At 37.5% G+C, this 13848-nt stretch overlaps 2 protein-coding genes and 1 long non-coding RNA gene across 3 annotated transcripts in view; all 3 read right to left on the bottom strand.

The window, feature by feature from the left end:
- LOC110154388 (zinc finger protein 385C-like) overlaps window positions 1-933 on the bottom strand; it is a 57564-nt gene extending 56631 nt beyond the window's left edge. The window contains exon 1 of the mRNA XM_055150555.1: window positions 843-933. Within this exon, the coding sequence (XP_055006530.1) occupies window positions 843-933 (91 nt within the window). The remainder of the gene's footprint in view (window positions 1-842) is intronic.
- Window positions 934-3946: 3013 nt separating this feature from the next.
- LOC110154185 (ras-related protein Rab-5C-like) lies at window positions 3947-6675 on the bottom strand. The gene is made up of 6 exons (XM_020918142.2): window positions 6537-6675; window positions 5910-6175; window positions 5499-5650; window positions 5259-5381; window positions 5089-5182; window positions 3947-4627 (listed from the first exon to the last, which is right to left on the bottom strand). Exons 2-6 carry the CDS (start codon window positions 6073-6075, stop codon window positions 4506-4508), a joined length of 657 nt encoding a protein of 218 aa, XP_020773801.1. The 5' UTR covers window positions 6076-6175; window positions 6537-6675; the 3' UTR covers window positions 3947-4505.
- Window positions 6676-11369: 4694 nt separating this feature from the next.
- LOC110154329 (uncharacterized) lies at window positions 11370-11896 on the bottom strand. The gene is made up of 3 exons (XR_002318606.2): window positions 11786-11896; window positions 11618-11725; window positions 11370-11540 (listed from the first exon to the last, which is right to left on the bottom strand). It is a non-coding gene; the product is annotated as an uncharacterized LOC110154329 (long non-coding RNA).
- Between the last annotated feature and the right edge of the window lie 1952 nt (window positions 11897-13848).

Consider the following 13848-nt stretch of genomic DNA (forward strand, 5'->3'; position numbering starts at 1 on the left):
TATGTGATGGGGCAAAGCTTTTAGGGAATTGGGGACACTTTCATCTGTCAAAGGCTCAAAGGCTCCGGGGTTCAAGGCCTGCAGCTAAATTCACTCCCACGTTTTAATTAGCCCAAACTGTCCCCATGACTATGGTTTAACAGAGCCACTTCCAAGTCATTTGTCTCCAAAAATATTTAATCAAGCATACAGAACATTGTTGTTATCATAATAATTCTACAAAACAATAACGACTAAATGTGTAATATTGTTATAACACTGATTTTTTTTTAAAAATATATATATTCTGCTTTTTTAAAATTCAAGTCACAGAAAAGAGCACACAGGGGAAAATAATAAAAATAAATATGTCTGTAAAAGTTGTAAGAGTCATTAGGAGAGTGGGACGTCTGTTCTGCTCAGATACACAGATATATTTAACCAGTAGCACTACATTGACTGACATCAGTGACATTGGTCAAACATGGTGAAAAATGCTGTGACGAAAAAGATCTGTCAGAGTGTGAATATGTTGTGAATACTCAGCTAATGGTTCCTGGGTCCCTCTGGAGCGTGGTCAGTCCAGGACACTCAGGCCACGCCCCTTTCAAAGTCATTTAGTCATATAGTGTCTATAAAACTGCTGAGTGGGACAGTGGTGGTTGCCATGTTGTGTGTGTTTTCAGCCTGTTGTTATTTTGCTCAATGAAAGACCTCTACTGAATGACCTCAGCAGCTGCTTATGGTCCTGCCTCTAACTATGCTATGTTAATGAATAAATACAACTAATACACCTAATGCCATGGCTACTTGGAGAAGATAAATGTGTTTGGGGTCAGGGGAAAATGTTGTACAACCCTGACAGGTTAAATCCAGTCCACCTTTAGGCTGTAGCTGTAAGTCATAGGCCATCATTCTGCAGTCCCAGCCCGCTTTAGAAGCCCTCATTAACATTGTTGGTCGATGTTCAAAAGCGGATGCCTGTAGTTGAATTTAGGGGAGCAGTGACACACAGTTGCACAGCTCTGACCTGGCCTGTGCTGTGTGTGTGTCTGGGGTCAGCTGTCAGGCCCATGTTGATGGATGTGGGTTGGAAACATACTTGGAGTTTAAGTTATGTCCTTTGGCAACCTGCTTGACCCCAGCTGCCCTAAAAATAAAGGTGCACACAACAGACAATGGTGTAAGATATCACAGATCATCATTGAACTTCCCAGAGTAAACACGCATCAGGTATTATTTATTCCTTTGTTTTTTGTTTGTTTATACTGTTGAGTCTATGGCCATGGCATATCCTCTCCAGACCGAAGCTGTTTTCAGTCGATGGGCACTGATGGACGGTTTGGCACAGCACATTCAAAGTTTTCTTGGTTTGGACACCATTATTGGACGCAGAAGGGCTCACTGGAGGTGACTACATGTGGAATCGGCACTGGATGTTGGAAAGACTTGACAAGAGACTTACAACACAGTTTATTCTCACATGTGTGGTTTAGGCGTATGGTTGATCATGGTTGTACCTGTTTGGAGTTTTTTACCAGCAGGAGAAGAGGTGGAGTGATGGTGCTGTCGATGTATGTATTCGCTTCGCGGCAAATGTTGATTTGATCTGGAGTTGACACTAATTGATAGGATGTGCTCTGAATAGAGCCACTGCTCTTTCACATTGGTCAGTTAGGCCGAGGCTCATGCTGTCTGAGCTGCCATTCAGCGCTCCTCTGCATGCAAAAAGAGCACGATTCCTTTGGAGGAGCTGGAGAAAGTAACTGGGAGGATAAAAGTCTGCAGGAAGTTTGTGATGATGTAGATGCTGGACTTTGAATCTCTTCATCTATAGGGATGTAACAGAATGACTGAATTAATAAGCTCTTAAGTGTTGGAAAGGCTAGCACAAGAGCTTATAAACAACATTGTTTACAAATGGATTAGCCAACAATTGTGACCTTTCACTATAGACTTGGGCGGTTGCTCTATATTTCTAAGAGGCCAACCAGCATTTTCCCCATAATACTACTACTGGACTCCATAATTAAGTGAAGAGCTTCATTATAAGACATTTCATTCCTGTAGCAGTGGCAGAGTTATCAGGACCTCGCTGCCCCTTTCAACTGGCACTTAGTGCTTAACCTGGTCACTATGGAGACAGTTAAAATGGTTTGCCCCGGACTTCTTTGATCGAGAGAGCACTTGAAAGACAGTATTGGCTTATTTAAAAAGACAAAGCCAGAAGAGGAGGATCTGATACCCCATCATTTGTGTTTACTATTTTGTTTAACTGTTTTAGTGATAGGTTGGATAAGCCTTAAGACCATTTGCTATTCTAACAGCACTCTGTCCAATGTATAGCTCATACATTATAGTTGTGTTGACTGACTTAATCAAGTTTCAGAAATAACAATGTGGTATAGCTCAATAGAAATTATTACTGAATGCAATAGAGCTTGAGTCTGTCCTTACCACTTTCCCATATTATGCTAAATGTGCTCCTTTAACACAACCGCGAGTGATTTCACTATTCACAGGCAACAGCACATCCAGGGCCTGCTCTATGAGATGTGTAATTTTAGATAAGAGACAATTATTGTAGCACATCACACATATGATCACTATCTGCAGAAATCTCAATCTGTTCCAGTGAATGTGGGGCAGATATAGCGTCCCGGTGCCCTTGGTATTTAATGACATTTCTTTCTGTCTGTGGAGATAGAGGGAAAGCATCAGAGTCAGCACCAAGAAACATTTGGCCTATTACCAGCTATGGGTATGGCATGAGGCCTGCACTTGCAGAAAGAAGAAAGGTCTATCAATCCACTGTAATACACTATAAAATCATGATGAAAATAAATGTGCCAATGGGATACTAGTAAGTACTGACCACTTTTTACACCTCAACAACTTTAAACCAGTTAGGGTATATTAATAATATACCCTAACTCATATACCCTAATAATATTATTTTATTTATTGTTTTATTTATCCACTGTTTTTAGTGAGTGAACACATTTATCTATCAATAGCATGATATAGAATTGTATTGCAATCACCAAACATTACTATTTTTATGTTTTATTTTTCAAAATAGAGATCAAAAACACAACCTCGGTCTTGTAGGCAATGTAAATTTCACATGTGTTACAGTTCATCTTTCACCTCCCCAAAGATCCAGAGAGGCCACATATAAAATGCCTTTTAAACATCATGACTGACAGCTCTGCAAATGAGAAATCATTTACTGTGAACAGCTTGCTTTTGGCAGAGATGCTGCTGCTGCCTCAGAGGCGAATGTGGTCATGTGACTCCGAGCATGCATCATAGTGCTGGGTCAGTCAGCCAAAAAGACCAGCGCTTTCTGGGGAATATGCTCAATTATAAACAAGGCCAGGGTAAGAAGGATCTAACTTAGTATTATAATTCACTTAGAATGCAGAAACATTATAAAATACTTAGTTATAAAATATTTGTATGTTTGTATGTGATGTAATTTATAACATACAAATCATGTATATATAACCAATATTCACTTATTCTGAGCTAAACAATTCAAAACTAATTTAACCAATTAAAGAAGGACTTAAAAAGCTGTAGGCATCACTGAGATTATGTATTTACCCATTGGAATCAGTGGGAATTAGTGATAAAACACAGCCGCATTCCATTTGATATTAGGCATTTCAGTTTGATATTGTTCAAAACGTCTGCACATAATGTATGCAAGTGGTAAAGAAAATCACGATTTAAAATTTAAGGGAACTCTTTTTATATTGCACCATGTGGCCCACACTGACATGTACAACTGTCTATAGTGGATTTTGTGTCTCCAAATTTAGAACCATAAAATAATTCTAGACACAAACGTTAAAACTAAGGATGGGATTGTCGAGTGAGATGTCGCCACCTGGTGGTCACAAAAGCAGGCAATCTGTAATAAAAGATGCTATGCTACCAAATGCCAAAAACTAATAAATCATTCTTAATCCCTTGCAACATATTTATTATTTTCTGATTTACAAGTTATATTACATTTCTTTTACAAAAGGCTAACAACTGTCTGGTGTTACATTTCAATACAATGAATAAACACAGATGCATATGTAGTAATAAATCATTTTACTGTGCAAGGTCTAAAAGTTTATGATAAAACTTGGGTTATCTTGATTAATGCAATAAATTGGCAACAGAAATCTGCCATTGTTAGATATACTGTATGTATCATTATGTACATAAACACATTCAAGACAGACACACAAAAGGAGACAATTGATAAGCATCACCTCAGAAGTATTTTGAACCAGAGTCAATCAAGTTAGAAAAAGTAGAAGACAAACAGGGAGGTAGGTCAAGAGAAAGAAGGATGAATTCTGAGGGATTTTGGCCCTTCCCTCTAGCTTATGATTCCTAAAAAAGTTGCTTTAATCATACAAAGTCCAGATAATCCCATCTGTAATCTCATTTAAGGTGGAAAAGTGGCCTCAGCCCTCCCTGCCTCTCTGGGTTGTTCTGTTTAGGCCTTTAAAGTTCATTGTGCATTAGTTTCCTCCACCACAGCAGCTTCGACTCTGGGGGGGTTGCTGCTGGAGGTCCACCCCTGCCCTGGTTCTCCCTGCTTGCCCCGCTCCAGCCTGAGGGTCACTCTTGGGGAGCTTTTTCGCTGCAACAACAAACAAATACAGCATCATACAGCAACAATAATTTTCTAGATCAGTGGTGCCCAAACTTCAGGCCAAGACCCCCCTAAAAACATGCAAACAACTCAGGATACCCCAGGTTTAAAAAATATATTTTAAAGCGTTATTATGTAATTTGACCTAATTTCACTCACGCATTATAAAAAAATAAAAATACAATTTCAGTATTTTTTCATATCTCCCATAATCCCTCATCCTACATTAGTATTTATAAATTTTCATAATTGGAAAGTAATTTGTGGCCATATTACTCTAATTACAGGAATCTCTGCTATCATGTAAAATATAGACGTAACACTGAAGGTCCTTAAATGTTATCAAATCACTTCAGTCTGAAGTGTAAATGTCAAATGAGCTCATATTTCAAGTCACACACAACTGAAGTCAGTGTGTAATCTCAATTTGACAAGCTGTGCACACATACCAATAGCCATGAAGATTTCGTTAACATTCATGGCTGTTTTGGCTGAAGTTTCCATGAAGAGAAGGCGATTATCGTCTGCATATTCCTGTGCCTCCTGGGAATAAAACATATTTGAGTCAATGTCAAGAGAACAAATCAGGTAAGCATGTAATAGTAGTATTTAAACTTACTTGAGCCTCCACAGCTCTCTTGTTCACCATATCAGCCTTGTTCCCTGCCAGAGCAATCACTATGTTGGGACTGGCTTGTCTCTGCAACTCCATTACCCAGGTTTTTGCACGTGCAAAAGACTCCTATAATTAATTAAGCATTATATTATATATCAATAAACATATGTGCTTACTGGCTTTCCATTTCAGCATTTTTAGTTCAGCTTTATGTCAAACTGAGACTGGGCAGGTCAAACTTACAGCACTGGTTATGTCAAAGACCACAATGGCAGCCTGCGCTCCTCTGTAATACATGGGAGCGAGACTGTGGTAGCGCTCTTGGCCTGCTGTGTCCCAGATTTCAAACTTCACCGTAGTGTCATCCAAGCAGACAGTCTGTGTCAAGAACGCAGCTGAAATTCATTCAAGAAGTTAGTCAATACGGCATTAATTTTGACGGAGCCACCACACCTTTAATATGTCTTTAAACATAAATTTTATTAGGTCTGTATCACAATGCAGTTCTATTATTGAGGTTAAAGTGGTATAATTATTTAATTTTGCTGAATAAATGATTGTTTATATAATCATGGCCAGTTTAGCAGAAGGCCTGAAGACACCCCTGGAATAAGGAATCATTCATTTGATGTTGGGGAAATATTATGACTTTACCTCCAATTGTTGCTTCCTGGTATTCATGAAACTGCCCCTTGACAAAGCGCAGAACCAAGCTGGACTTTCCCACTGCAGACTCGCCCAGCAGCACCAGTTTGAACTGGCAGATTTTGTTGGGTGCTCCACTGTTGGGCCTGGTGTTGCCTCCTGGACGTGCAGCCATTGACAGAGACGGGGTGAGTTACTGACGGGCTGCGCAACGAGAGGACACGGAGAGGTCCACGGGGATCCAACAGGATAAACTGGGCTCTTATCCTTATTCTCTGTTATAACATGTCATACAAGTGTTATAAACATTTATGCTTATATTAGTTTGACCATCATACATTTACAACCAAAGTTATCCTAAAGGTAAACAAGCCGAGACAGTAAAGTAATTTGAACATTGATTAAAGAGCTAAATAGCGTTAGTCATGAACATGTAATGCTAATCTCGCACTATACGAACACTTTTGTCGGTTTTCAAATTACAGGAAATGTTGCCAATGTCCCAAACAAGAAAAAACAAAACCTTCAAAAACAACTAAGCTAACTTTTGTTTGTATCACGTCGAGTTCAGGGTTAACAATGTTAAGGACAGCCGATAAAAGAAAACACACAGACATAATGCAATGTGATCCTTACCGACAAGGCAGATAATATGTACTCCACCCACTCAATTGTATAGAACAGTATAATTATTATTTTTTTTAAACAGCTTTCTTCTTTCCACAAAAACAACACAGCTTCCGCCCTGTGTAACCAAATACTTCCTGGATTCCACTGTCACGTGATACATTCTTTGAACCAATGAAATCTTCTTCATGACTTTTATTCTATTATTCACTATATTATATTATAACTAAGTTGCAAGCATACATACATACATACATACATACATACATACATACATAAATATATATTTTTTTGTAGTTTTGACAGTGCAGTTTTGCACATGATCTTGAGGTTTCATCTGTGGCATAAATCCGTCAATCCGGCAGCATAGAGCAGGGTAAATTCCTGGTTTGTTAAGTAGGCCTACTACTTAGCACTGGAATGCAGACATGTACAGTAGTCCTAGTCTTCGGAGGAGATAGGACCACAAGAATTAGAATAAAAAGCTACTTGAATATACCTTTTGAAGAACACGAAAACATGTAGTTGTATTTTTACGAGTAAATGCGGCAAAAAAAAGTACTTACTTTTGAGTAGACCTTGTGAGGCTACTTTGTAGATTATTGTATCCAGACCAGAACAGGTCTGTTGGTTCTGATTTTTTTTTTCTTTTTCCACAGTAGCATCTCAAAGCCTCACCTAACATACTGTTCATATTTGTTTGTAAAGTTTACTCCAGAAATAATGCATTCAGAACAAATATGTATTTCCAAGACTCTCCCTATGTAAATGTGGAGTTTTATCTGATCTGGCAAAGATTTGGCTATTCCAACACACAGAAACTGGTGAGAATGGACCACGTGTGAAATAACAGGGACTGGAGGCAAGACTAAGGAAAGAGTCTGGATATTGTTGATCAAAAAAACTGTGAAAAAATAAATTCAAATAAATTGCTAACAGAAACTGAGGAGTGTGAACACAATATTTACACGTCATCTGGGCTCTTCTATTATTTCTGTAATTTAGTCATCTACATTTATTTTTCTCCATGTTACACATTTCCCCCCTCACTTGGTGAATTTTCAGGGCCTCAGTTAACAAAATATCTGTACTAACATCAGTCTATTAATAATACCAGAATGTATTTTTTAAATAAAGACAGTGAACTGATGGTTTCAGGAGAACCATTATAAATACGAAGAGTACAAAAACAGGGAGCTGATGGTGTCCATGTAACTAAGGATGCTCATGAAAAAGGGTACTCTGTTAGAAAATATTTAAAAGCCTTTTGACAGGGCAAGTTTGGTCATCCTCCTCTTCATCAATGCTTGGTAGGTTGAAGGAAACAGTGTGTCTCCTGTTGTATTTCTTGCATCAAGCGTATACACAAGAGGATTTGAATGTTCGTTGTGTGTTTATTTGTCACACATTTGTAGACTTTTTTGTGGGCTGGAACCAAGTGCACTTTGAGAGCGTATCCAGCAGAGGGTGCACTGGTCTGTCTCGCTGCTTCCACGTTGCTCTGGAGGCATCTGCAGCGTTAGAAACAAACATGAGCTACATATAGAATATATCTCCAGCACATGAACAACTAACTGAGACAACCTATTGCAACCTTCTACAGTTTATCTGTTTTCTTCTCAAGTCCTTCAGTCATCTGTGTGTACTCTGTGTTGGAATATAGCCTGTTTTTTGTCCTATAACTTTCAATTCTTCCTGGCAGACCCCTGTTCAGTGTCCAGCAGTGGGTGGACATTGGCCTCCTTCACTGTGAAGAAAGACTTTAGATCTGATTTACAGTCACATTTACATTGACATAATATACATTTTCTGCAAAATGCTACAGTTCACACACACCTTTAATGCAGCACCTCCAGGGTTCACATGGGCTATGTCATATCTGTTCCAAAGACAAGACAGTATCTAAAACACACACCTATATTAGAGAAAAGGCAGATATACTCTGCTAAACATAAACATGACAACATCATATTTCCCACTGTCATATTGTAGTATGGCTGCAATTTTTTTTTTCACATGTCAACTGCTGAGATGATAAGAGCCACAGTGTCAGAGTATCGTGGACATCTCCATCAGCAGTGGGCAGCGTCAGTCATGGCCTTGTGCTGTGCTTCTGAGGAAAAGGACTGACTCCTCTCTCTCTCGGCTCTCCTGGAAACAGGTTGAATCTGCAATGGACCTGAGCGACTAACGTTGATGATTGACTACCTGTTATGACCAGCTCTGGCATAGTCCCAGGCCATGCTGTTGTGATGGCTGCTGGCACATGATGGCCACTGGCACACTCTTGGCACATCTGGGGCAGGACGCTGTGACATAGAAGTCTGTCATTCAGAAATGAGTGTTGTGAATACTGTAATACCTGCAACCGGGCTTCATGCCTTTACACAGCATATTTCAGTGTACCTAATTGCATTGTATACCTAGTGATCATCAAGTCTCACCATGAGTCCTCTGGTCACAGGACAATCTGTTTGCATCCCAAAGATTCACCAACAACCACAAACCCTGAAACACAGAATGTGAAATGTGGACAGAACCAGCTGCACAGACAACAGTTCAGTCAAACTTTGAAAACAACCACTAAGTGATCAGAGTGCTTAACAAGTCACAGTGAATTTATTCTGATCTCTAATACAGTGAGTCAGATGCCAACCTGTAGGCTGATCGAAAAACACATGTTATTCTACATATACAAACAAATCAATGAGAACACTCACCACAAGAGGGTGGTCTTCATGGGCCCAAAACTCCACAGAGGTCTCCTGTGGGGCAGAGCTAAGGGGCTGTGGAGGGCTACCGCACATACGCTGATCAGCAAGGGGCAAATGTGTTTGTTTTTCATACAGAAAAAAACATTTAAATGTTCCATTCAATGGACATAGTGTCTTTTGTGAAGGGCTTACATGGTGAGCACCACCACGCTGCTCCTGATCCACAGGGGGTGCCAGAGAGTCAGCAGAAGGGGGTCGAGGGCTCCTTGGTGGCTGATGGACATACAGAAAGAATCATTTATGTAGACTAAATTCAAGTATGTAATCTTAGATTTGAATAAACCATGCAAAAGACAAAGAAAAGACTGACCTGAAAGCCAGGGCTCTGCACAGGTGAGGCAGAGGAGGAGGAACTAGGGCTGCGGCTCTCAGCAGGCTGACAGAACAACATCACAGCATTAATGAGTTACAATCCTTTGCCTTTTCACACAGAGCTGCAGCTAAAACAGTGAAACTATATATATATTATATGTATGTACTGTTACTCTTTTGTACAATTTGTGGCTACTTTATCCAATTTTCATGGACATCCAGCAACATTGACAGTCACAGTTAAAGTTAGTTAGCTTACTGCTACTCATTACTACTACTAGCATTAGACCAAATATATTTAGTTGTTTGTTTTTTTAAATAAATGAAATAGACCCTAAAATAGGCCATAGACCCTAAAAAAATAAAATAAAAAAGAAACAGAGCCTGTGTCAAGTGAGCATGACAACACATGACAACAATGAAATATATGTAGGAGACATTACACCAACATTTTTGTTTTTGTCAGTTGAAGTAGCTCATAAATAGCTCATAACTGTCCTAAATCATCGTGTTACATACACTGAGTCCAGGGCAAGCCTGTCAGAAGGATTACAATATGGCCCAATACATTTATTTGAGTAACTATTTAAAAATATTGTACTTTCTTCCCATTGTGAGTAACTACAAGTGACAAAAGCTTTATGTTGACAATATTAAATGATTTGAATATTTATGTTTTCGTGCAGCACTCCTTCAGATATGGTTTGTTTCATTTTGGTGTCTATCCTTTGAAAATACCAGATCTTTATGTTACTCTTACTTGAGTAGTAGTTTTCTGAAATACTTTTTACTCTGGAGTAACTTATTGGACTACTATTTTGTACTTTTGCTACTATAGTAACCTGTGCTTGTTCAGTAAATGTAAGCTTTTTCTTTGCACTTATTACTTATTTCTGGAGTAAAATAACATTTGTACTGAGTAGTACTAGAGGATCAATCTATCATGGCTGTGGTTACATGCATTTTTAAAATCTGATTGAATTTTGGAATTATAAAATTATTTAAATGACATATAAAAATCCAACTCAAGTCATTTCTTTCTGATCTCTCTGAATACTCAATCAGGTTTTGCCCTCTTGAATTGATTTTGAAAATATGTTGTGGCTTGGTGCCCACTGAAAAGAAATCCCAATCTTCAAACTAGGCCACAGCACAACAAAAATCTTTTATTTTTCTCAGACTTTTATTACTGCTGGTAATGTCTATTGCTGTTTAATTGATTATTTTTTTCTGTTGAACAAAATTCTGCACAAATCTTTATCAAAATCACTAGAGACCTCAAAATATGTGCAAAATACTTTTACTTTTTACTCTTTAAGTATATTTTGGCCCTTATGTAAAAACAGGTACTTTAATACTTTAACTTTGGTAATTATATTTTTACTTGAGTATTTTTTTGCTCCAGTATCTGTAGTTTTACTCAAATAACAAAATGTTGTACTTTTTCCACCACTGGCTATCTTTGATTGCTAAAGAGCTACACAAGTAAACTTGAAATAAATACTAATACTTTTTTTTTATTTTTATTTTTTTTTAACTAAAGTACATGGGGTTTTAATGACAATGTCTGATCAGCTTTTGTGCATTTTAGTACAAACAAGATTAACTTACATCTTTGTCTCAACTATGTTTGGGTTTCAGCCCCATTAATTTTGTATTATTAATATAGTTTACAAGACTGTACTTTGACTAAGCACCACCAGCAGAATCATCTTAATTTTGTCTAGAATAGGATAATATTACAAGGCAACAGAAATTGCATATGGGATTTTTACTGATAATTTCTTCACATATAAATCACACAAAGTAATACATAATCAGATCCACAGATGTCAGTTGCAAAAGTCAGTGGAGCAGCAAGTTGTGATTATCGGTGCTTGAACCATCCTACTGCACTCACTGTCAGTCATGCAGCCTTTAATGTAATCTGAAAATTGTAAAATAAAAAAAATAAAAATTCTAAATCCACAAACATTCTTTGGCATGATTGTAAAAGTTACTTACACTGTCGCGACACCAGGCTTACTTTAGTGCCACATTTCGTTTCAGGTCCAGAACAAGTTTCCCAAGCACAGGTTTTCCTCCCTCCACAGTTGCATCTCAAAGCCTCAGCTGAAAATTGAGTTTAGTTTCCTGTTTTCATTTAGTATTTGTTAATTTTATAAGACTTACTTTGAGTGAGCAGTACGACCACCAGCAGAACCACAATCGCCTTCATTTTCTCGACAAGGATAATATTACAGCTCCTGGATGTTGATGATTTTGTGTTTGTGCTTTGTGTCTGTTTAGTTCCCAGCTTTTATATAATTATCTTATTTCAGTCTGGAATCTACTAGATTACAAAAATATTGACAAACTGTACAAAAAAACACTTTTGTGCAATTGTAGGGCACAGTGCCTGTTAGTACAACTGCAGCCAACCATTACCTCCCAAAACATGATAAGAGCATAGTTTACAAATAACTGATATGTACCATTCAAGCATTAATTAAAAATTTACAGTCCATTAATTATCCTTTAAAATGACTGCCTTAAAGGACTCATAGTATGCTATTTTCTGATCCAAGTTATAATGTTGTTGTGTTTTGTTTTGTTCACATTTGTTTACAAATTCTGCATAATTAGGCTGAGTCCTTCTCTCAAACTGAAAACACTTTGTTCCACCTTGTGATGTCATGTGGTAATAAAGGAAGTGCTCCACTGTGTTTTTAAACTCCATACACCTTCACTGGGATCTTCTGAAATCTCTACTGAGCTAAACATAAAAGGAGCTGATAACTTAAAAATTACCACAAGATGACATCCCAAGGAGCATTTTGGAGATGAATACTTATAACAACTGTGAATGAAACAAAACACAACAAGCTCACAAGAGTCCATTTTGCATAATATAGAACTATAGAACCTTTAATGCATCAGTTCAGCACATCCTCAAATAGGCAGTACTTTGCTCAATTACATAACAACAGTCATGTTTGTATTCATGCACAATCTTTATTGACATTTGCTCCAATCACAAATTTACATTTATTCATGGGTGAGGTACAAAATTCTGGACCTTGAGAAAAATCATCTTGGTGGGCCTGTATTACATGTTCACTACTTCACTACATTTGTGAGCACGTATTTGTACTTTCTACTCCACTACATTTTTGAACAGGATAAAACAACACGTTCATAGTTTGAGCAAACCAAAATATACAAATAAAGACACCTATGAAAAACTACTGATTCAGTCGTTTCTGTTGAACAAAATTCTGCACCAATCTTTATGAAAACCACTACAGTTGAAGCTTTTATAAGACATTTTTCATATATTACAGTAAATTTTTCATGTGGTGCTTTTACTTTTACTTGAGTGTTTTACATTTCTATAACTTGGACTAAATATTAAATAAACTTTTTCTTTTATTTTACTAAATAAAGTATATGGGGTTCTAATGGAAATGTCTTGGCCTGATCAGTTTTTGCCTATTTTACTACAAATAAGATTAACTTACATCTTTGTCGCTGCTGTGATTGGTTTTCAGGCCCATTCATTCAAGACCATACTTTAATTAAGCACCAGCAGCAGAATCATCTGGATTTTCTTTAGAGTAGGATAATATTACAAGGCAACAGAAATGTGTATAGGATTTTTATTAATACTTTCTTCACATATAAATCACATAAAGTAATCCATAATCAGATCCACAGATGTTAGTTGCAAAGGTCAGAGCAACAGCAGGTTGTGACTCGATTGTTCATTGTGTCTACCTGCAGTCTGCACTGAGTGTCAGTCATACAGCCTTTAACATGTGCTGAAGCTGAAAAGGTTACCACAAGACAAATAAAAAAATAAAAATAAAAATCCACATACATGCATTGGCAGGATTGTAAAAGTTACGTACATCGTGGAAACACCAGGCGTACTTTAGTGCCACATTTCATTTCAGCTCCAGAACACGTTTCCCAAGCACAGGACTACTTCACTCCACATTTGCATTTCAAAATCTCACCTGAAAATTGAGTTTGTTTTCGATTGTTTTTATTAAGTATTAATTTTAAAGTTAATTAAACTTAATTTTAATGAGTCTTACTGTGACTGAGCAGCACGAGCACCAACAGAGCCACAATCACCTTAATTTTCTAAATGAATCGATATTACAGCTTCCAAAGTTTATTTAGGCTTTCATTATTAATTTGCTCTGGATTCTACTGGATTACACAATTATCAGCAAACAAAAAAAAAAAAA

This window comes from Boleophthalmus pectinirostris, unplaced genomic scaffold (assembly GCF_026225935.1).
Source record: "Boleophthalmus pectinirostris isolate CB_2022bp ecotype Guang Dong unplaced genomic scaffold, ASM2622593v1 HiC_scaffold_14, whole genome shotgun sequence".
In the NCBI taxonomy this organism is placed as follows: domain Eukaryota; kingdom Metazoa; phylum Chordata; class Actinopteri; order Gobiiformes; family Gobiidae; genus Boleophthalmus; species Boleophthalmus pectinirostris.

Bases quoted from the DNA above. Each gene is read 5' to 3' on its own strand.
- LOC110154185 (XM_020918142.2), bottom strand. From the start codon at position 6,075: ATGGCTGCACGTCCAGGAGGCAACACCAGGCCCAACAGTGGAGCACCC. The intron at 5,183-5,258 runs GTAAGTTTAAAT...TTTTATTCCCAG, and splicing joins AGAGAGCTGTGGAGGCTCAA to GAGGCACAGGAATATGCAGA. The intron at 4,628-5,088 runs GTATGTGTGCAC...TTGTTGTTGCAG, and splicing joins CGAAATCTTCATGGCTATTG to CGAAAAAGCTCCCCAAGAGT.